We start from the raw sequence: 23,647 nt of genomic DNA, 5'->3' as shown, positions 1-23,647 counted from the left end.
AACGCGATGGACGCGATGTCATTGCCCGTAACGCGAGTATCTCGTCGCTTGATCACAAATGTCACCTTTTTGATCATCGCTTCAATCGCGATGACGCAACCCTCCTCCCGCAATTTTCTTCACCTCCTGCTATTTTCTCATCAACCATGGCTGAGTTAACTACCGTAGCTGCTCTTTATCTGTTGTGGACATCTGATTTGGATCGGAGACCCAAACGCCGCCATGTCTGGGTTCACAATATCCTCCAGAAACGCACACAGCTGGGTGAATATCATCACCTCCTGCAAGAGCTGCGTCTGGATGACAGTCGTTTCCAGCGGTACTTCAGGCTGACGCTGGCGCAGTTTGAGGACCTGTTGGCCCGTATCGGTGCGAGGATCTCCCGCCTGGACACCAACTACAGGCACTCCATCCCAGCTGCGGAGCACCTGTCCATCTGTCTCCGGTTAGTTGCTTATAATTTCTTTATGAAAATGAATGAAATACATAGAATAAATTCAATGTAACAGGTGCTAAGATATCAACGCTGATTGGATGTCGCGGCACAGCGTCACGCGATATCGCTTGAAAAGTTCAAATTTTTCAACTTCAAGCGACACACGTGATGAGGCGATGGACGCGTCATCGCTTCATCGTGTCGCTCTTATCGCCTGAAACACGTCGCCCGAAGCGACATCGCGTGTCATCGCGTCATTTACATTGATTTTAAATGGAAACTTGTGGCGTTCATCGCGTTTGGTGTGAACGCACAGTTAGGGGCTAACACTAGCATTGTTAGTTGGCACTTTGGCGGAGGAGCTCAACTTATGTTGTATTTGTTTGCAAAATGGTAACGTTGGTGAACGAGTGGAATTTGGAATAACAAGCTAGCTAACTTTACACTCAATGGGAATAAGGATAAGGCTATCGCCTAATGTTAAATCCAAATTGTGATGGCTAATTCTAAATCAGAACAACTCATCCTAATCAGGCTAAGCTTGACATATACAAACCAACTAAGGTTATCATCTGTTTTGCTACTGTAAGAGGTTATTACCTTAAGGCCGGCTCAGGTTCCAGAAGCTTATTTCTTTTTTTTTCCCCCATAACTCAGAAACTCATTTAATTCCTCATCACTCTATCCTCATAGACCCAGACCCCCCGGCTCAAATTTCAAAAACTCAGGGGATCTACACAAATAATGTAGGTGACCTATTTTAGATTCAAATGTCAAATTTTACCAAAAGGTGACAACTTTGCATGCCTGCAGCCAAACATTTTCAAGTCACATCACTGAATTACTCTGGAGTACTGGAATGGTGAGAGCTCATGAATGCACCCTAAACAATTCTTGAGAAAAAGTGAAACCCTGTTGTAGCTACAAGACGAGCTTTACCAAATCCAGGCTGTTCTTTGTCAATTATTTAGGACTGTCTGGTGGATTTTTTTCCTTAAATATGCGTTGTGTTCTCTTTGCAGCCGCAGAATGGAAAAGTCCCACAGCAGGGCTGAAGCCAGGGTCTCCACAGAATCTTGTTCCATGTCATCTGGCTTTCAACGCTGGGTTCATCTGCATTGGGTTGTGGAGTATCATCAGACACCTGCTTGTTTGGGATGGTAGTCTGATGTCTCGCCACAGCTTTGACGATCTGCTCAAGAACTTCAGCGTATCGTGGCTCAGTATCAGGGGACAGTGGGCGGGACTCTGAGGGATCGTGGAACAGGTCGTACAGCAGTGGTGGGTTGTGATACGTCACAAATTTTCCATGACACAGACAAACCTTTGTGTCGTAGCATCCACCGGCTCCCGGGGGAGAAAAGTTGGGAGTGAAAAAGTGCACCTTGAATATGGAGTCACCTGGATGGAAACACACCAGGAGAAGATGTGAGCATGCACATGTTAAAGCTCAATAAAATGTATTATGTATTATCTTGCGAGATGACGTCACACAGCCTAGAGGTAAGGGAAACGCTTAGTATGCTATTTACAGAGATAGCACTGGCGATCTGAACCGGTCAGTGGCGAAAAAAATCACTTTTAATGCACAAACTTATACAGGACACATTTGCCCCCATTACCATTTTAGCTCGTTTCGCGGCTCCCGGCTGCATCCGCCTCCCTCAATACTGAACCAATTTTAAAATGAGTTGTACCTATGAATCATACGCACACATACACATGGGGAAATAGGGCCCAGGTTGAAAAATACCAAAGTTATCCTTTAACAACAACAGTAACTCAGAGTGAGATTCAGATTCTGTATACAATATTAATAGATCAACAAAATTAAATCTACCACAAATTACACATTTAAACAGTTCCCAAATACAAAAAAAAATGTACCCTGGGATCTTTATACATATATCTATATATGTATATATATATAAATCAACAGGTGATTTCTTTCTCTTATAGCAAAATTCTAAATGACTAAGCGTTTTTTCTCCTCTTTTTTTCTACGTGTCATTTCTCCTCTAATCATCACACTGTAACCTGTGACAGGCTTTTATGCTACCATAACTATTGCACATTCACATATATGTAGTTTTTTGTTGAGCCGTAACGGCATGTAGGTTTACATTACCAAAGGTTTAATCACTTGACGACACCAACTCCCATGTGCGCACAGCAAGAGAAGATAGGGAGAGAGAGATGCTACGCTGCTGCCAGAGGGGCCACTGAATGAGTTCCCTCTGCAAAGAGGGTAACTCGCTGTAACTCGTTAAAAGAGTCTGAGAAGTCCGGGGCTGTTCATAAAACATCAAGGACGCCACAGTTTATTCCATGCTACTGAAGCTGCTCCTCTTTTTGGAACCACTGTGGAGTTGGTAGTAATTTCACTTTTAGCCATGCTTGTTGTTGCTGTGGGTAACAGTACGATGTCAATATGTCATCAAGTCGAAATACTGTGAGTATCATGATATGATATGATATGATATGACATGATACAATTTGATTGAATGCATCTTTGTGCTACGTGTGTGAACTTACTTCCAGGTGGGTGCCAGCGTACTGCATTGAGGTAGATTCCACAGTAGTGAAACATGAATTCATGCTCTGATCGCTCTACCTTCCCCTCCAACACTGGCATGAGGTTATATCCATCCAATTGTCTAGGAGAGAGGGAAGACGGGAGGGGGCATGAAATAAAGTGCTTTAAAATCAAAGTAGAACGCGTCACCACAACACTACATGCAGAAAGAGATTCTAGACTTTTTGCCTTTTGTTCTATAACAAACTATCTCACAATGAAATCATAATATTATAGCTACTGTATTAAGAAAAGTAATTATCTTAGGAACAGAAGAACACAAGCTTCTTATGTCAGGATGAATAATAAGTCAATATGTGCTAATAAAAAAAGTAGAAAGTACAAATGACACACACAATGCTTGGAAAATGAGCTTAACCAGTGTCCCCACAGCAGCCTTCTACAAAACAAAAACTGCAGTTGTTTACACATATTGAGGTACTTCTGGATCCACACTGTAATCATCTGGCTTAAAGCACCTGAATCATTATGCTCATGTTTACAGTAATTGCATGGTCTTTCCTCCCCTCGTCTTGTAACTGTAAACAATAGTTTGGTAAACTATTGTATTCAACAAATACAGAAGCTTTTAAATGACTCGAGGGATGAGAGTGCACAACATACAAAGACAACACGCATAGTCCGTCAGTCTTTACCTGTCTGGTTGTGTGTCCTTGGCCAAATATTTCAGTGTTGGATACAGATCCATGAGGCTAGTGGGTTCGTCCACAACTTTTCCAGCTGCTAGTCTGCCAGGCCAGCGGAAAATACCAGGCACCCTGATCCCACCCTCCCAGCCTCCCATAGATTTACCACCTATAAATAAGTAAGAGAAATTGCACAACACAGATATTTTTTATTTTTGACAGATATAGGCCTACACTTTGTGTAACGGTAATTTGACCAAGATATAGATCATAGTTTCTTAAAGTGCTGCCCACGGGCCAATTACAGCCCTCAGAAACATTTTGAGTGGCCCCTGAATGCATCTATTACATTTTAATCATTCACAGTCCATGGGGGCGGCTGTGGCACAGAAGGTAGCACAGGTCGTCCACTAATCGGAGGATCAGCAGTTCGATCTCAGGCTCCAGTCCACATGTCGAAGTATCCTTGAGCAAGACACTGAACCCCAAATTGCTCCAGATGACTGTTCTAGCGGAATGTGAGTGTGTTAAAAACTGAGTAGCAGGTGGCTCCTTGTATGGTAGCCTCGGCCACCAGTGTGTGAATGTATGTGTGAATTGGTGAATGTGACTCGTGTAAAAAGCACTTTGATTGGTCGGAAGACTAGAAAGGCGCTATACAAGTGCAGGTCCATTTACCATTTACCACCCGGCAACTGCGTTAAACTGTGCCCCCCAAACAAGCATCCATTGGGTTAGACATAACAACTTGAAGAAAGCTAATGGTTGAATGTTGCAACCACTCGCACGGTGCCACTGGAATCACGTTCTCTCATGAATGCTAGTGCTGTTAGCTAAAGTTAGCAATTTTTGGCAGTACAATGTGGAAGAGAGATGACAAAGATATTTCTTGTGTAGCCGTCAACCATATGCTGGATTTCCTTAAGTAGCAAGTCACGAAACTTTGAGAATCTGATATAGATTCATATTCAAAATTATTACAATAACCTATAGTAGTTTTTGGTGGCTTGAGATTATTTTAACCCCATGTGGATGACTTTCGCAGTGATGTTTAATCAGTATAAATAATCAATCATTTAAAATACAACTTCCTACACTGTAAATACTGTTGATAGATGTTTCAAGACTTATGTGGATGTCTGCATTAAAGATTGCAGTTGAAGTGACTCTTCATTTAAAAAAGGACAAGATGATGTCTACCTTTATAGATGCCGTTCCAGCCTCCTTTCTGGCCGCTTCTGGAATCAGAAATCTCTAGATGTCCACCATGGTCTGATGTAAAGTACATCAGTGTATTGTTGGCTAGGCCGAGGGAGTCTACCGTCTCTGTAATTTTACCTAGAAAACGTATTAATACAGCATTAGAGATGGTTGAACAGAGGGTTCAAACTTATTTAACAGAGAGAGACAGTAAGATTGCTCTGACCAGCCTGATGATTAAAGGACAGTTGGGTCTTATTTTTACAAGTTAAGTAATTTCTAGTGGTTAGCATAACTTGACACAGTGTGCATGAGGTATTAATTTTATATTATAGAATATATGTTCTATACGTATAAAACCCAGTAATGATGGAATGTTTGCACCTTTGTGAAATGTTGCACTTGGCAGTTGACAGCCAATCAAACCGATTTACCACCCTCAAACTAGATATTAATCAACATGCGACAACATATTCACCAATCATCCAGTCCATTTCTTCTAGGTTATCACCATAGCGACCATGGCGACTTTTGCCAGCAAATGCGGGGGTTGTAAAGAGTGGTGTGTGGGTATGGATCAATGAGAAGAAGAGGAGGAATGGACGATCAACATTCCTGCAGGGAACAAGAGAGAAATGTATCTGTCAAGTATGATAAAGGATGATATTGGCGACATTTTCTCTTACTGTCAATAAATCCCATAAACAGTGTTGCCTGTGTAATAGATTCCTCATGTGTTGTATTCCTAGGTGCCATACACCTCGACTGATGTCCAAAAACAAACAACAGCATCAGCTAACAAACTCATCAGTGAGCCAAGTATTGACTTGTTGCTTCATAAAGACAAACATGGGCACTGTAGTTTATTTTGAGTCAATCCTACATACACTGTCCTGGTGCAGTTAATACTCATTTTTAAGACCAGAAAAAAAAAACAACACAAACCTCTTTATGAAGTTTTGTGCTTCTCCCAGCAGCCTCTCGGGCAATGTCTCTACTGTCATTGGCTGTTCGATCACCTCTTGGTTCCTCATGATGATGCAGTTCCAAGTCTGCAGGAGCATAAAGGGAGCATACCACAGAGCGACTGCTAGGAAACTGAGAAAGAACAGTGCTACCAAGAGCCGCAGGCTGACTTCTAGGAGGCCGCACACACGGACACACACCTGAAAACAGAGAATACATACAGTCATTGTGTGTTTAGAAACAAAGCGCACATACTTAATGTAACCAGTGCCATATAATACACAGCCAGAAACAGTATGAATAAAACTGTCTGGGTTCAGACACTTTAAAGAAGTTATCAATGTACTTAAAACCCTAAATAAACAATAAGAAGTCTCCCAGCAGTCTCATTTATAAAACAATGCATAGGATCCATACTAAAAACACATGGACAAAAGCCAAAAGTGGTGTGCACCAAAAATATTCGACACTTCCTACAATCAGGCTTCTACCTCACCATCGCCGATTTCCCATCTCCAAAATGTTCGTAAGCATGGGTCAAAATTTCTCCTATCAAGTCTGTTTTTATACATCACAACTTTGCTTGGGAAGTGGTGTACGCAATGTTTAGAAATGAGACGACCAGAAACCATTTCAGTACGTAGCCTGCTAGCACAAATATTAAAGAAAAATGAGTCAGCGCAATCTGCAAGTCTACAAAATCAAGCAGACAAAACCCTCAGGTTCTGAAACGCTCCCAGTGTGGTATGATGCCATGTGGCAGATGGAACAAATTCGAGTCACAGCTATGACAGCTGGATCGCAGCACAGCTGTGCCCTCTTGAATTCTCCCTCCCAGCTCATGATAGCGCAAAGGTAACAAAAAAGGGGGTTAAGTCATCTCATATTGTGCCTAAATTTAGTGGATCATAACATATCCGGTATGGAAATATTCTGCAGATGCTCAGGTTCAAACAAGACAAAACTTTCCCATGATTTACAGTTTTTGAGTCACAATGAAGACCAAAATGTGGCTTGCAACAGACGGTAAGACAGTCAATTAAAATGGTTTTTCAACAATTGTGAATCGCTGCAACCACCAGAGGTCGTTGAGCACAGTCATAAATGTGCACACAAACTATTAGACTGATCAGTCCAGTCGTATCCAAGATTAGCTGCACACAGACAGATACACACACTTACGCCCACACACACCCACATGCACATGACCAGACACATGATCCCCTCCAGGCTTAGGCGTGGCAGAGGCAAAAATACATCATTCATGTAAAAACATGTCAGGAAATACATATTAGACTCGATTATAGTGACAAAAAGGGGAACAAAGAGGGATAAAATCAAACATAATGGATCGCTACCACAAACTAAAGCCTAAATAAATAACAGCTGAATTAACATCTCTTGATAAAGCTTCAATATTTGACATTCCACTACATGGCACTGCACATGTGATACTGTGGGTGGTACCATGACACTTCATCAATGTATTGTATTGTATGTATAATATCTGGGACTTGGATTGTGATGCAATTCCATGATTTTGCCACTAGATGACATCGCAAACCATTACCAAATATGTTCATCTTCTTTGGTGAGACAAGTAGTACATTGTGTTCTCTGTTCATACATACTGTACAGTATTTAAATTTAGATCTAAATTACTTCTATAGACTTCTGTCTTCCTGCTGGGCACTCAAACTTCTTGTTGTTCTCTATTTTGTGCTGTTTTCCTCTTTTCAAGCGTTTTTGGTGCCCCACCAGTAGCACAGCTGGTTCCCATTCATCCTACAGGTGTCTACCATCGCCAAGTCCTCAGTGAGTTTCAGTTTCGACATCACTTTGCTTTCCTCTAAACAGGTTTCTGGCTGTCGTGACTGTGAATTTCACAATTGCAGCTTTTGTTCCCAATCTTTTTTTTTTCCAACCCTGTGGCTCATGTCTCAGTGATTACGCATTGGTTATATTGCTTTGGGGTGAATGGCACAGCAGGGCTTTGTTTTTCAATTTCTTCCTCTTCATCTGGCAACACACAAGTCTCTCAGTTTTCTTTGTTTTTGTTCATCAGTTTGGCTGCTAGCTCAGCTGTCTTCTTCCTCACATTTTTATGATTATATTATTTTTCTCACTTTTTCCTCAAGGCAAATCATACAGTGGCACCCTCAGAAATCATTTTATAGGTGTGGCCATATGGGGGCCACTGAAAGTCTTAGGGTGGCACACTAAAATTAAGAGCCAAACTTAATGTCAAGAATTCTATGATGCTGTTAAAGCATATAGGCTACTTGAAAACTAAGCCAACATGGATTGGTTTGTTTGGTTTTGATTGGCTTCTTATTTTTCGATTATAGAAGCATTTGGCTGCAGGAAAGATGGTCTTTCCATAAAACTAGGCTGGCTTTGCAGTAATGAGATGCAAATACTTTTCACATTGGTGCTACATGAACAGAGAAAACTGAGGGAAAAAAAGCTGTGGCATTTGTTTTTGCCCAAGAGGTAGAAAACCTATAGCCAACAAGAACGCACTGTGCCACACTGGATCAATAACGTTCCCGCTGGTGGATGACGTAATGCGAGCTTGTCTGTTATGATACAAGAAACAATATCGCGGCTGGCTGGCAACAAACAATCTCAAATTTCTGAAATGATTTAGGCGAGTAACAGGCGACAAAGTTACAGAATCTTGGTTTATATTTGATCAGTACTGCCTGGTTCAATCTGCCGGATGAGATGATATGTTTAAGCAGGGAGATGAGAAGGGGGATCTAGGTGTGGGTTAGATGGAGGGAAGTTTACTACAGATCAGCTACAAAGCTGGCTAAAAACTGGCAAAGTATCCCTTTAATACTAATAATTATTTGATGTGCGTGGACTAATACCAGTACAGTTAATATTTTGCATTCTACAACAGTCCTGTTTCAATGTGATATGTATCTATACATGTTAGACAATTCATTGCTCTTCAAATAGGCAGGTTGTTCTTTTCCTTAAAAAGTAGGGTCATTGGCCTATTGGCAAATAAGATGGCATTCACTGATGGCAGTGGCCAATGTTTTTCTGCTGTGTCACAAACTTTGGTTCTAGGCATTAACAAGAGGGGGCAATGCACCTCAAAATGCTTCGCCTTCACCAGTAAAGCCAAACATAGATGTCTTTAGCCCTGAATAATTCTCCACTTTGAGAGGTTGATTGCCACAGAAGAAAAGGGCAGTGTTGTAATTTTGTATCTTTAGTGAATGGAGGCAAGAAGCAACCAATGAGAGGGTGGTTAGGGTGATTGTTTTTATACAAAGAAGGGAATACCTAAATGTGTTACATTTGCCAAATATACAAGAGTAGGGATAGACCGATATGGATTTTTTAGGGCCGATGCCAATACCGATTTTTTTCCATCACCCTTAGCCGATGACCGATTATGGACTGCCGATTTTCTTGAGCTGATATTTGGGGCCGATACTGCTTTTGCTCCCTCAATTTACATCAAAAAAATTACACAATGATAACAAATATTACAGGTCTCACGTTTAAAGTAAGAAACATTTATTGAACAGTAAAAAATACTAAAACAAGATGGAAAGTTGAGGTAGAACAGGTAGAATATCATTATTATTATTATTATTATTATTATTATACATTCAAATAAAAAAAAGAGTTCAGTGCTCTTAAATCTTCCAGTAATGTCTTTATAAAATAAACAAATATTTAAGCTGAAGCATAAATAAAACAACAACTACTGTACACAGTAAGATTCGCTGCATGTGCGCTGCAGGGTCTTCCGGCAACACAGAGCTGCCCGTGGATGCCTGTCTGTAAATCATGCCAGGGAAAAATAAATCCGCGAACCCACGCGCCTATCGGCCGATGCCGATACAAGTAAAAAACTCAGATATCGGTCCGATATATCGGCCGGCCGATGTATCGGTCTATCCTTATACAAGAGGGGACAAATAATTAAGAATTTGTCATAGACACCATTTCAGAGTGTTTGTAAAGTTTCCTCTAATCAACAACTCACAAAACTCTGGGAGTTTTATTTGGGAGTTTGATACTTTCTTCTCAGGCGACAAAGGAGTGTGCAGTTAGTGGACTCTTTAGATTGTGGCTCAAACATGAATCAAATTATGTTCTCTGTCAAAAGTCACATTGCATAACGTTACAGTGCGGATCCAGTACTAACTAAATGGTAAACGACTCATTCATTTAACTATAGGTGAAAACTCTGTGCATGAACAGAGTTTCGTCTTACAGAAGCAGCAAAGGCAGCTGCAGATGATAGAGAGGTAAACAGTGCACGCACTACACCGCATGAAAATTGTGGGTGTCAATGAAAAAAAAACATGAATATTCGAGTACACTACAGTGGGCAAAGGAGTAGCCTACTCAAATCTTTTAGCCTCCATATGTAAAAGCAGCAACAGTGTAGAAATATGCTGTTGCAAGTCCTGCATTCAAAATATCATTCAAGTTAAAGTACAAAAGTAGGTCTGTTAGTGTCACAAATATAAAGCAGGCCTACCAAAAATAAGCAGAATGGCCCATTTCAGAATAAAATAAATTGTATGTATTATAATCATTTGGTGCATTAATGTGCTCATCACTTTAATGTTGCTGCTGGTTAAGATGGAGCTAATGTTTAAAGAGTAACTAAACCCTAAAACCATTTTTTTCAGCTTTTAATCATTGTTTCTGGTTGTATAGTAGTGTTACTGACTGATTCTGCTCAAAATCGTGACGGTTTAGTGCAAACTGTTGAAAAGCTACATTTTATTTTAAAAATGTGGTATGGAGTGCCCTCTACAGCTTGAAACCTAGTTTCTACATTTGAATTTACATTACATTACATTGGAGGCGAATGAGTCTTTTTCGGGGCGAATGACATCACTAACCGTCCACGGTAAAGCCTGCCCTCCTCCCTTTACTCCTCCCCTTACTATAAAACCATTCTGTCCACAGTTATCAAACTGATAGCGAGTAGGTTGGATCAGAGCAGAGAGAGTAGTAGAGCAGAGAGAATAGCTAGTAATTTGTCGAATTGTATTGTTAGCATAGTGTATTTTAGTGTAGGTTTACAGTTAGTAGTGTGTTCATAGTATTTAGGTTAGTTGGTCAAGGAGAGGCGCCGAGGCTCGGGAGTATATGTGCGGGGCGGCAAGGGAGGTATGTGGAGGGTGGCTGCGCGGTGAGAGAGAGCCGAGCCTCGGGGGTATATGTGCGGGGCCGCGAGGGAGGGAGGGAGGGAGGGGTGGAGGGGTGGATGGATGTGGTGGGCTGCTGCCCGGTGAGCCCAGGCTCCCAGAGAGGGAGAAATAGAACCAAGTAGGATAAAGTAAGTCAAAGTGTGGAGAGGGGGACCGGCTGAGCTCCGGCCGCCTTCCCTTCTGCCCGTGAGACACAGTTAGGAGGGGTTTTCCAAGCCACCATCAGCACAATGAAAATGAGTCTAAGTGTGGAGGAGAGGGACCAGGTAAAGAGGCCTGACCTCCAGTTAAGCCCTCTCTCCTCTCCCCGCAGCGAGGGACAATCTTCACACCGCCCCCTTCCTCAGCCACTCGCCTGCAATTCTGTATCTACTTAAAAAACTCACGCTAATTACTTACAGCTAGTAATGCTTTTAATACCACACTTAAAAAATTTAAGGTACACATTTTAATTTTTAAACGATTAAGACATGTAAATAAGGCACCAGAGTGCATAAGAAAGGCATAAAAATAGAGCTTGTTTATCAAGAGAAAAATTTGTAGGGGAGGATCTTCCCAGCAGAGGTCTGGGCTGGGTCTTGGATGTGCTCAAACCCAAAAAATGCCCCTTTAGCTTTAGATAAAAATATAAAACAGCGTGCTTTATAACTCACAGTCCTGTAGAACACTCAACACTTTGGTGACCAACCAACATCTGTTACTGCCTCCCCTTTAAAGCAGTCTAGAACCAGGCCTATGTGCCACATTAATTTTGCGCAGGCTAAAAAGCTGGGCTCGAGACTACGGCCACAAGCTTTAACTAATGAGCAGGTACAAGGAGAATACAATGACTGTTTGCCAAATGGGGTTTGCGATCTCACTGTTGTGTGACAAGATGGCTGGTAGCAGCCAGCGTCCCGTCGTGCAAGGATGAACAGAGATCTTCCCCAGGACACCTTCTGGACTAAAGGACACAACAAACTCATTATTGTTCCATCAGGGAATGCACCCTTTTGTTTCCTGTAGGAGAAAATGTATTACTTACTAATTTTAGTCTTATGGTGCATTATTATGATTCTTGTTCACTGAGTAAGTTCCTGCTGTTCTGTGCCAAGACAAAACTACTTAACAATGATTAACAGATCTCTGTGTGTACTTCTTGAACTCATCTGGGAAGACAGTCTTTGTCTCAGGGCTGAAGTGATTACAGCAGACTAAATGAGAGTGTATTGTTAATAAGCGTGTCCTGGGTTTCCTGACTCCTGATATACCTTTCTTGCCACTTGGACCTTTTAAGTAGCTCAGCTCACAACCCACTGTTTTAGTATAAAAACCTTGGGTCTGAATGTCGATCTTCAGAGTGAATTCTTCACCCTTGTTGTGAACATCTGTCTCCACTATGCAGTGAATAAATCTAATCTGAACCTGCCACAGAATTGGACCGGACAGAATTTTTTTTCCTTCAACAATGTAACATTGTCAAAAGCTCGCTAAACTTGGGCTGAGGGACATCTGATGACTGAATGGGGCGCTTCTGAATATTAGCAACTGGTGCCAGTGCAAAGGGTAAAGGAAGCCTCTTCTAAAATTCCTTAACTTGCTAATATTCACATCACTAGATCCAGGTAACGCAATTTAATTTCAACTGACAAATGGGAGCCAGTTATTAGGAAGTTTTTAATGATTTCTTTTTAAAGAAAAAATCAAAACAAAAGGCCTGATCTGTTGTTGTTGTGTCTTGTGTTTAAATGTTTGTGTGTTTATGGCATACTAGCAGGTTGTACTGTAATCCGTACAGCAATTTTTTCCTGTCTTCTGAACATTTTCCTTTACAATCTTTGCAACGTGGTAAAGTCTGTATGCAGGTTGTTTAATAATTAAAGGGCCAGTGACCGGTCTGTGACTTTTACCTGGACTGTACAATAATTAAGTGGGCAGTAATCAGTGTGTATGAATTTATCATGGCCTAATTGCATAGCCATAAAGTAGTACAAAGATCGTATAATAAAGTTGGGGATCTTTTTCTACTCAAGTCCTTGTGATGTTTGAGTTTTCCTCTATACCACAGTAATGACTGTGTAAAGCCGTGTAATAAGGTGTACTGAAGCTGGAGGTTTAGGTCCCCAGTAGATTTTATTCTTGAGTGCTGGATCTCTTCCACTAACATGTTACACCAATGATCTGTTGTCTAACCTATTTGATTCTTTGGTGACAAATTTCTGTAAAAGGCTTTGCAAAAAATTGGATGTTGTGTAACTCATGTACATTTCTTTACCGATGCTGTTTTTTTTCTTTACACATGCATGTACTGCAGTCAGAAACATTCATTTAAATCCAGTACCACATGAGATGTTTCTGTCTGCACCTCACAAGAATATAACGGACAAACCAAGACAGCTCCTATCACATTCCTCTCCTATGCGAGTTCAGGTTAGTGAGGTCCAACTCCTCACTTATAGTGATTGACTGTGATTTATGTCCACTGATTAAGTTCCTGCTGTTCTGTGCCACAGACTATTTAACACTGATTAAAAGAGTCATCCAGCCCACAACCCATTGTTTCAGCCTAGCCTTTGATGTAAGCAGTACACAAACCTTGTTCTGAATGTTGATCTTCAGAGTGAATTATATGCCTTTGTTGCGAACATCTGTCTCCACTGCACAGTTAATAAACCTCATCTGAATCTGCCACACAATTGGGCCTTCAACATTCTCTGACAATGCCACATTGTGAACAACAAATCTGTGTTAAAATCAGCAGGAGAGCTAATTAACCTCTGCTCTAAGCAGGCAGTGACTGCAGCTAACAGCTCACAGAAGCTGCACTGAGTTACACTGTTTTGCGTTTAAACTCTATTCAGTAAAAATGAGTATTGGGGGAAAGTACATAATAAGACTCTCTAATCTTGTAAAATGTAATTTTTGGTGAGAAACCTGAACAGATACAGTTGTTTGAGGGAGAAATTGATGATGTTTTCACAATGATATAAAATAGATATTAGAGAGGGAATCGTGGTTTATTATAAATATTAAAAAGGCTTTTGAAGCAGTTATTTTTTTAAAGCTGTTCTTCACGTGAGAGGTTATATTAAAGGTTGTTTCATAAATTTGTGTGATTGAATTTGTGCTCATTCAAAGGTGTTGTAATTAAGGGCTTAAAGGACAACTTCGGTATTTTTCAACCTGGGCTCTATTTCCCCATGTGTATGTGTGCGTATGATTCATACCACTCATTCTAAAATTGGTTCAGTATTGAGGCGCGATACACACATACTCACTTACAGTACCCAGCGGGGCCACCCTCCCCCTCTCTGCTCCAACACTGACTGACAGCTGACTCCACTCATTCACACTCACCACTGCCCAAGGGCCGCTACAATATGCTATCTACAGAGATAGCACTGGCGCTCTGAACCGGTCAGTGGCGAAAAAAAAGCACTTTTATACGGGACGCATTTGCCCCCATTACCGTTTTAGCTCGTTTCGCGCCTCAATACTGAACCAATTTTGGAACGAGTGGTACCCATGAATCATACGCACACATACACATGGGGAAATAGAGCCCAGGTTGAAAAATACCGAAGTTGTCCTTTAATTACTATTTAGACATTTTTATAGTGTAGATTTCTTTGTGTCCCTGTTACAAAAGGGGGAATAAATAACAACAAAAACAAAAGAATAAAGATTATAAAAACATTGGTATCAGCTATCTGCCAAATTGTTATTTTAAACATCGGTATCTTTAATGGCCCGGAATTTTCAAGCTGGTGAATCCCTATTAAAAGACAAATATACAGCTTTTATTTGTGTGGAAAACCGCCTACGTGCTCCCTCTCCTGAAAGGGGGTGACCGCACTTTATTGAATAATTATAGGCCCATTTCCAAGCTCTCTATTTTAGCAAAAGTTCTTGAAAGGCTGGTGAATGACCAGGTCAAGGATTACCTGAGCCTGAACAATATTTTATCTCCTTTTCAATCTGGTTTTAGGAAGCAGCATAGTACTGCAACTGCTACCATTAAAGTGATAAATGATATGTTGGAAGCCATGGATGCCAAGAAATATTGTGCTGCTCTTTTTATCGATCTTTCAAAGGCATTTGACACAGTCGATCACAGTATTTTACGTCAGCGACTGTCCACCATTGGAATGTCAGACCATGCAGTTGGCTGGTTTTCTAACTACCTTTCCAACCGTAAGCAGTGTGTGCAGTCTGATGGTCTTTTCTCTGGGTTCCTAAACACTGTAAATGGTGTGCCGCAAGGTTCTGTCTTAGGACCCACTCTCTTTACTATCTATATGAATGAGGTGGGCCAAAATATTAATGCATCTGTACATCTCTATGCTGATGACACCATTGTCTATTGTTGTGCATCTTCTGTTGCCCAGGTGTTCACAGATCTGCAGTCTGCATTTGACGCCATTCAGGCACAATTGTCTCAACTCAGGCTAGTTCTAAATGCAGGTAAAACTAAGTTTATGTTCTTTTCAAATAAAAAGAAGGTGCCTGCTGTTCTACACTGTATTACGTCTGCTCAGGGTACCCCCATTGAGTCTGTGGCCACTTACAAATATCTAGGCATCACAGTGGATGATAGCCTCTCTTTTAAATGTCATGTTGACCAGTTACTGAAGAAATTGAAGTTAAAGCTGGGGTTTTTCTTCAGAAATAGAGCCTGTTTCTCTTTTAAAGCCAGAAAACGTATTGTTGCGGCCACTTTCTTGCCACTCCTGGATTATGGTGATGTTGTATGTATGAATGCCTCTGCTCACTCCCTGCAACTGCTGGATGCCGCATATCACGGGGCCTTGAGATTCATAACTGGTTGTAAACCCCTCACACATCACTGTACATTGTACTCTCTCACAAACTGGTCTTCACTTTCCATGCGCAGATCCACTCACTGGTATCTATTTATCTATAAATCCATCATCGGACTGCTCCCCTCCTATTTGTCCACATACTTGACACGGAAACAGTCCGATCGCAGCCTCCGGTCCCTGGACCTCATCTCGTTTGTCATCCCGTCAGTCCGTACTGAACTTGGCAAGAAGGCGTTCTCCTACACTGCGCCTGCAACCTGGAACATGCTCCAGCAGAGGCTGAAGCTGTCTAGCTTTATTCCTTTAGGGGACTTCAAATTGCTTGTAGGAAGGCTGATCAGACAGTCTGTGGGGGTCTGCACATGTGCTTAACCAGTCCTATTCTTCTTTGCACTTTGTAGTTTGCACTATACTACTTTAATGTTTGTGTTTTGTGTTGTGTCTCCTGTATGTTCAGTTAGTCTGTAACTTTGTGTTCTGCTGCTGCCTACCTGGAACAGGTCTCTCTTGTAAATGAGACCCTGGGTCTCAATGAGATTTTATCTGTATAAATAAAGGTTAATAAATAAAATAATTTGAAGAAGTACTTTGATTATCAAGAACAAAACATGTACTGGGAACAAGCCTTCTCAAGTTTAAGGGAGACTCGTGGGTAAAACACATTTTCATTCAGATATCTGGAGGTGAGACTCTTTGAAAGTGGGCACAGCAGTTGTTCCCTTGCCATAATTTTGCCTAACTTTGGACCATTATTCAACCCCCCTCCAATATGGTCGGTACCACTGGATGCCGTAGTCACTATCTTTGCGCTAGCTTAAAAAATTAGTGTCCCAGAGACTCTTAAATACAGTAATATTGGCCAAAGAACTGAAGACACCCCGTGCACAGATGTGCCTCTGTCCTGGGTGTCAGCAGGCACGAGAGAAACCACAGAAACCAAGGGAAATTAAAGTTCCAGACAGTTTTATTAACAAATGAGGCGACATTAAAAACAAATAAGGAGCAAACTTTGCATGTCACTTCATCACATTTGCTCTTTTAATGCAGCCTAACATGTTGATGAATTGTCAACCTGAGTATCCTGGTGTGTGCTGGAACTTTAACTTCCTTTGGTTCATACAGTACTGTTGGCCTCCAAGTATTTTCACCAGCAATTTTATCAGAGTGGCGTGGGGGCACAACTGACATCATAATCAGAAGTACCTTTGTGGGATCATTTCTAAGGGGAAAAAGCTAAACAGGCCAACTGAGAAAATCACCCACCAGTGTGAAAAGTCCAACCCCAAGCATCATGGTCAGATATCGGAGTGTACGCTCGAAGTCTGCCAGGATATCATTTCCCTCTCCAGGCACACAGTTGTTGAACAGGGTGAACGGTAAGCCGTAGTAGTAGCTGAAGCCATGCTGGTTCGGATGGTGGCAGTGGTCCCCTCTGTGTTCACAGTTCACACCCAGGTGCCACTTACCTGCAGAGACACACAGAGAGAAAAAGATAGATAGAGATAGATGGCAGGAATGTGAATACATGGCAGCGATGCACTTGCAAAATTGCTTCATTTCAACATCGTACATACATTCAGGATTCTTTCTTTACTTTGCACAAAACTGTGTATACGCCATATGCAAAATCATGTAGGGCTTGGTGTGTAAATGTTAAAGTACAAGTACAGAGCTGTGTGTAAACATGCAGGTGCCCTTCTGTATAGCTGACCCAGCTTCAAGCACCTACATGATGAAATTTCCCCACAGGACCACAGAAGAAATGATCACATTAGCTTCTCTCACCCACTAGGCCTGTGGTGTATCCTTGTTGCTGCAGCCTCTTAGCAAAGGTGGTCTCACTGGGTGGCAGCCCCCCCGAACCCGCAAGAAACAGCAGCACCTGCACACGGCCAAAGCTACCCAATCCTAGTCAAAAGACACACACATGGGCAAAAATAAAACAAACAAACAAACATGGAACATACTGTCAAACATCGCTGTACAAATATGACCAGGATGCTCCTATTTGCACTGGCAAATAAGTTTAACAGTTTTCTTACCTGAGCGGAACGCGTAGCGACCTGTCATAAAAGCAGCACGGCTTGGGGTGCAGAGAGGAGCAGCTGCAATGTGCTGAGTCAACTTAACCCCTTCAGAAGCAAGTCTGTCTATGTTGGGAGTCCTGTAGGGACAGAACAGGTGTAAATAGGTATAATAAGGTAAAAGAGAGGCATATAGATATAAAATAAAAACACATTCAATTCCAGGCAGCACATCAGAGTGACACAAGAAACAGAGACATGATGTAATATACAGGCTGCGATGATGATGATGATGGTGATGATGACGATGATAAAAAAACGTTACTGATAATGAAAAGTCATAAAATCAAGAAAATAGAAACATAAACGGAAGATGTACACAGAAACACATTCGTTAAGAGAACTGACCTGATGGTGTCATTACCGTAGCATCCTATATCACCGATGCCCAGGTCGTCCACCATCATCAGAACAAAGTTGGGCTTCCTGTCCATCTCCTCCCCTGTTACATCTCTCCCTGCTGCCAGGAGCAGGGCGAGAAGAAGATGTGCCAGCAGGGGGGACCTTAGGGTGAAAGATTAAAAATGATTTGGGCAATTTTATTATCTGCTAATTTCCTCTCTTTCAAATATTAAATTGAATACATTTGGGTTATGGACTGTTGATCAGACAAAACTTTTCACTTTGGACTCCGGTAAATCGCAGTGGTGGAAGAAGTACTAGTATTTACGTAGTGTACCACACTGTATAAATACTCTGTTACAAGTAAAAGTCATGCATTGAAAAAGTGAAAGTACAAGAGCATTACCACCAAAATATACTTAAAGGACTGAAGTCAAAGTAGTGATTGTATTGTAGAGCCCATTTCAGAATCATATAGGCTACATCCTCCTGAGACCTGAACTTTTGTGTGGTATGCATTTTTAATTTCTCCAAGCTATTTGGGATCAGTAGGACCAGACAGGTATAAAAAAAACTAAACACTGTCAACGAAAAATTGAGTCCAAATGTCCTCAAACGAGACAGTGATAAAGTCCCAATGTCTTCAAACGAGTGCTTCATAATTAGCAGTGTCTTAGCTTGTTACTGTTGCTAAAATTGGTCAAACTTGTTGCCATATCAAACAACAAACATTATTAATCATAACTTAACAAGTTTCAACCATCAAATGTGATCAGGTTCTGTACCTTGTCCACTTTTGTGTCGGGAATGGCGGCAGACTGACTTGGCAGACGTGGCCGCCATCTTATTTTTACAAGATGGCACAAAAAAGTGTCCACAGATGAGGAGAACAGGTCTAATTTAAGTAGAATTAAGTATAAGGTCAAGTAAAACCACAATAGTGATGTCCACATATGAGGACACAGGGTCTCAGGAGGATATCATATTAATAGATTATATTCATTAATGCATTTATGTGCTGCAGCTTATGAATGTGGAGCTAACTTTGAATTCTTTGTATATTAATTTACATAGAGCTGGGTAACTTGTGTATTTCCTCCAGGTGACAGCTAAAGCCTTATTGATATACTAATATCATGATTCATTTACTGACTATAGTATGCATTCTTGATCTGCATCTGCTAAGTAATTAGTAACTAAAGCTGTCAGATGCTTAAGTGTTTCCTGTGGTTTGACTGGCAGGGAAAAAAAAAGTATGAACTGGTTCCCCTTACTTATCATAATGGCACAATGCCAACATTTGAGAGAGTTTGAGACAAGAGTCTCAATAAGCAACACTCCTGCTGTGGACACATTAACCTCACAACATGGACTTTTGCCTTTCACAGCACTAATGATGGATATCCCACAAACTCTGCCCTGACTTGTGCCAGCTGATGTGGCAGCGGTGGATACAGTGAGCAACACGTTGCACTGTTTAAATAAATAAAAACATAAACACTTGCACGTTTAAAACTTAAATCGTTTTAGCCTAACTACTGCAAAGATGCCAAGTGTGAACACAATCCTCAATGCCTTCAAGAGAAACCGTCGACATCAGACGGACTCATTTTTAGTTCATTCAGCTGGTTTTACGGTAGTTCGGTGAAAAGACACTGCGCCTGTTGTTGTTGTTATAAAGAGGCGAAGGTAAACCTGCCATGTGGACTCACCTCATTCCTGCACAATGCACTGATTCAGAGAGCTACAAAAACATTTCCCTCTCTGCTCCGGTGGCTGCATGACGCGCCTTCCTGACTTTACAGTACTGACGGGCAAATAAGCGCACCACCACACTTAATGCCTTAATGTATGGAATAAATGCGCACAAGAGTTATACACTCACCGGCCACTTGGACCATTTTTGCCTTCAGAATTGCCTTAATTCTTCATGGCATAGATTCATCACGGTGCTGGAAACATTCCTCAGAGATGTCGGTCCATATTGACATGATAGCATCACACAGCTGCTGCAGATTTGTCAGCTGCACATCCATGATGTGCATCTCCTGTTCCACCACATCCCAAAGGTGCTCTATTGGACTGAGATCTGGTGACTGTGGAGGCCACTGGAGTACAGTGAACTCATCGTCATGTTCAAGAAACCAGTTTGAGATGATTTGAGCTTTGTGACATGGTGCGTTATCCTGCTGGAAGTAGCCATCAGAAGATGATACACTGTGGTCATAAAGGGATGGACACGGTCAGCAACAATACTCAGGTAGGCTGTGGTGTTTAAACCATGCTCAGTTGGTACTAAGGGGCCCAAAGTGTGCCAAGAAAATATCCCTCACACCATTACACCACCACCACCAGCTTGAACCCTTGATACAAGGCAGGATGGATCCATGCTTTCATGTTGTTTGCACCAAATTCTGACCCTACCATCTGAATGTCGTAGCAGAAACCAAGACTCATCAGACCAGGCAATGTTTTTCCAGTCTTTTATTGTCTGACCTTGGTGAAGCCCGTGCAAATCGTAGCCTCAGTTTCCTGCTGTTAGCTGACAGGAGTGGCACCCGGTGTGGTCTTCTGCTGCTGTAGCCCATCTGCTTCAAGGCTTCTGCAGACCTTGGTTGTAACCAGTTGGATATTTGGATATTTTCTCTTTTTGGGACCATCCTCTGTAAACCCTAGAGATGGTTGTGTGTGAAAATCCCAGTAGATCAGCAGTTTCTGAAATACTCAGACCAGCCTGTCTGGCACCAACAACCATGCCACGTTCAAAGTCACTTAAATCACTTTAGTTACCCATTCTGATGCTTGGTTTGAACTTCAGCACGTCATCTTGACCACGTCTACATGTCTAAATGCATTGAGTTGCTGCCACATGATTGGCTAGTGAGCTATTTGCATTAATGAGCAGTTGATCAGGTGTACCTAATAATGTGGCCGTGAATGTATTTTTATAATTATTTACAGGGTACATACCGGTAGCATCTATCTATCTATCTATCTATCTATCTATCTATAAATCTATATAGCTCAAAAAAATTAAGGTAACACTTAAATCACGCAACAGATTTTGATGAACAAATTATTGAAGTTGAAAATCTTTACTGATGTACATTGTATAGTTTGTTAAGAACAAATTGACGTAACAACGGTCAGTGGAAACCAAAATCATCAACCCAGTGAGGACTGTATTCAAAATCACACCAAAAATCAAAGTAGAAAAAATTTAAATCACAGGCTGATCCAACTCGCGTGAGTTTTATCACAGCAACTCATAATGTGACTCAGTAGTGTGTATGGCCCCCGCATGCCTGTTTGCACTCCCGACAATGTCTGGGCATGCTCCTGATGAGTCAACGGATGGTGTCCTGGGGGATCTCCTCCCAGACTGGTACTTGGTGGTGTTGATACATAATGTCCCATAGGTGCTCAACTGGACCTAGGTCAGGGGAACAAGAGGGCCAGTTAACAGCATCAATACCTTCATCATCCAGGAATTGCCTACACACTCTGGCCACATGACGCCGGGCATTGTCCTGCACCAGGAAGAACCCAGGGCCCACTGCACCTGTGTAAGGTTTGAGGATTTCATCCTGCTACCTAACAGCAGTCAGGGCTATGACATGGAGGTCTGTGTGACCCTCCAAGGATATGCCTCTCCAGACCATCACTGACCCACCATCAAACTGGTCATGCTGAATGATGTTACAGGCAGCATAACATTCACCTCGGCGTCTCCAGACTCTTTCATGCCTGTCACGTGCTCAGTGTGAACCTGCTCTCATCTGTGAAGAGAACAGGCACCAATGGAGGACCTGCCGATTCTGGTGTTCTCTGGCGAATGCTAGTTGAGCTGTACAGTGCCGGGCTGTGAGCACAGGCCCTACTAGAGGATGTCAGGCCTGACAGTTTGGTCAGAAACATGCACACCAGTAGCCTGCTGGGCTCTGGCTGTACTTCTCCTTGCATGCAGTCCTGCTGCTGGGTTGATACCCCTCTGCAGCCCTGTCCAGCTCTCCTCTTGTAATGGCCAGTCTCCTGGTATCTCCTGCTGCTACTGAGACTGTGCTGGGACACACAGCAAACCTTCTTGTGACCGCATGCATAGATGTGCCTTCCTTTAGGAGTTGGACTACTTGTGCAACCTCACTGGGCTGCAGGTACCGCCTCATGCTACCAGTAGTGACAAGGACACTATCAGAACACAAACCTTGAGAAGAGTCAGTCAGGAAGGATGAGGAGAGCAACTTTCATTTGCATCAAAGCAGGTGAAATTGATTCACAATCACTTGCACTTCCTTAATGGACAAATTAATATCCCTGAAGTTTAACTGACTTGGTGTTATGATGAGTTCCATTTTATTCTGTGCATTGGATTTTGTTGTATTTATTTGCAATGTGAATAAAAGGAACAGTGATTATTAAGTGTTCCCTTCATTTTTTGAGCAGCAATACTCATGACCTCTCATCACATGTTGTCTGTGAGCAGTTTAACCAAGAAGAGCCAGAAAAACTAAACAAAATCTAAACTAAATTTTGTCTTTTACTTTCTTGTCTTTCTTCATCTTATGTCTTCAGGGGCCATATTCACAAAGCCTCCTGGTCCAAAAAGTTGCTCCTAGTGATGTAATTCTAAGAAAATTCTTAGAATTATGACATTACCCCTAAAAGTTGAGTTCTTGGTAAAGATAGAAGTTATTTACAAAGCATCATAGCCATTAGAAGAGCCTCTAAGGTGACAATTTGTGAGGAACAAGGAGGAGGACTTTTAAGGGGTTTAAGAGTTTCTTCAGCAGAAGAGAAAATGGTGGAAACACAGAGAGGTAGAAGTGGTATTCTCCAACACAATAACACTATAATGCCAGAAACAAAATCATCACAACACTCAGATATTTGGAAAACTGGAAGAAGGCAACAGTGCAGCAGTGTTGACTTGGGTCTGTCTCCATCCGCAGAGTGATCACGCTAACAATGACAACACTCTCACAGTTTCATATTGCAATGTAGTCCATTTCATTTCCACTGGGTGTCCACACCCTAAAGGCTCACAAAGAGGCGTGTCTGTGACAACCAATCACTTCTGTTGAAAGATTGCATCATACCTAGCAACGGGTCGACCACAGCTCCTCACTAAGGTAAAAGTTTCTGTTCCTTCCTTGCTCAGAGTTGCTCTGAGAACTTTCCTAAATCGCTCCTCAGCTTGGACTCCTTACTGATTTTTTTTTAGGCTAAGTTAGGAGGCTATTCTCATAGTGTTTGTGAATACGGCCCTAGCTCTGTCTTGTGACACTGTGGGGCTTCCTATACAATATTAAACTTCTGCTGTCACATTACAGTAAATCAATAATATGACACTCAGGAACCTTTCATTATAACTATACTACTTTTACTTGTAATGGAATTACA

The 23,647-nt window shown here is 41.7% G+C and overlaps 1 protein-coding gene across 2 annotated transcripts; it reads right to left on the bottom strand.

The window, feature by feature from the left end:
* Positions 1-1,066: 1,066 nt before the first annotated feature.
* On the bottom strand, positions 1,067-20,055 carry arsh (arylsulfatase H). 2 transcript variants are annotated; one of them, XM_033617755.2, is made up of 11 exons: positions 19,960-20,055; positions 18,254-18,409; positions 17,864-17,985; positions 17,607-17,729; positions 17,085-17,287; positions 5,804-6,024; positions 5,337-5,473; positions 4,859-4,996; positions 3,668-3,827; positions 2,972-3,093; positions 1,067-1,837 (listed from the first exon to the last, which is right to left on the bottom strand). In XM_033617755.2, exons 1-11 carry the CDS (start codon positions 19,962-19,964, stop codon positions 1,431-1,433), a joined length of 1,794 nt encoding a protein of 597 aa, XP_033473646.1. In that variant the 5' UTR covers positions 19,965-20,055; the 3' UTR covers positions 1,067-1,430. The 2 variants fall into 2 exon arrangements, with proteins under 2 accessions (XP_033473646.1, XP_033473647.1); XM_033617756.2 differs by lacking the exon at positions 1,067-1,837 and adding an exon at positions 2,376-2,842.
* Between the last annotated feature and the right edge of the window lie 3,592 nt (positions 20,056-23,647).

This window comes from Epinephelus lanceolatus, chromosome 14, assembly GCF_041903045.1.
Source record: "Epinephelus lanceolatus isolate andai-2023 chromosome 14, ASM4190304v1, whole genome shotgun sequence".
In the NCBI taxonomy this organism is placed as follows: Eukaryota; Metazoa; Chordata; class Actinopteri; order Perciformes; family Serranidae; genus Epinephelus; species Epinephelus lanceolatus.
The sequence above is the reverse complement of the archived record's forward strand: the minus strand, read 5'-3'. Positions and strand labels throughout refer to the sequence as shown.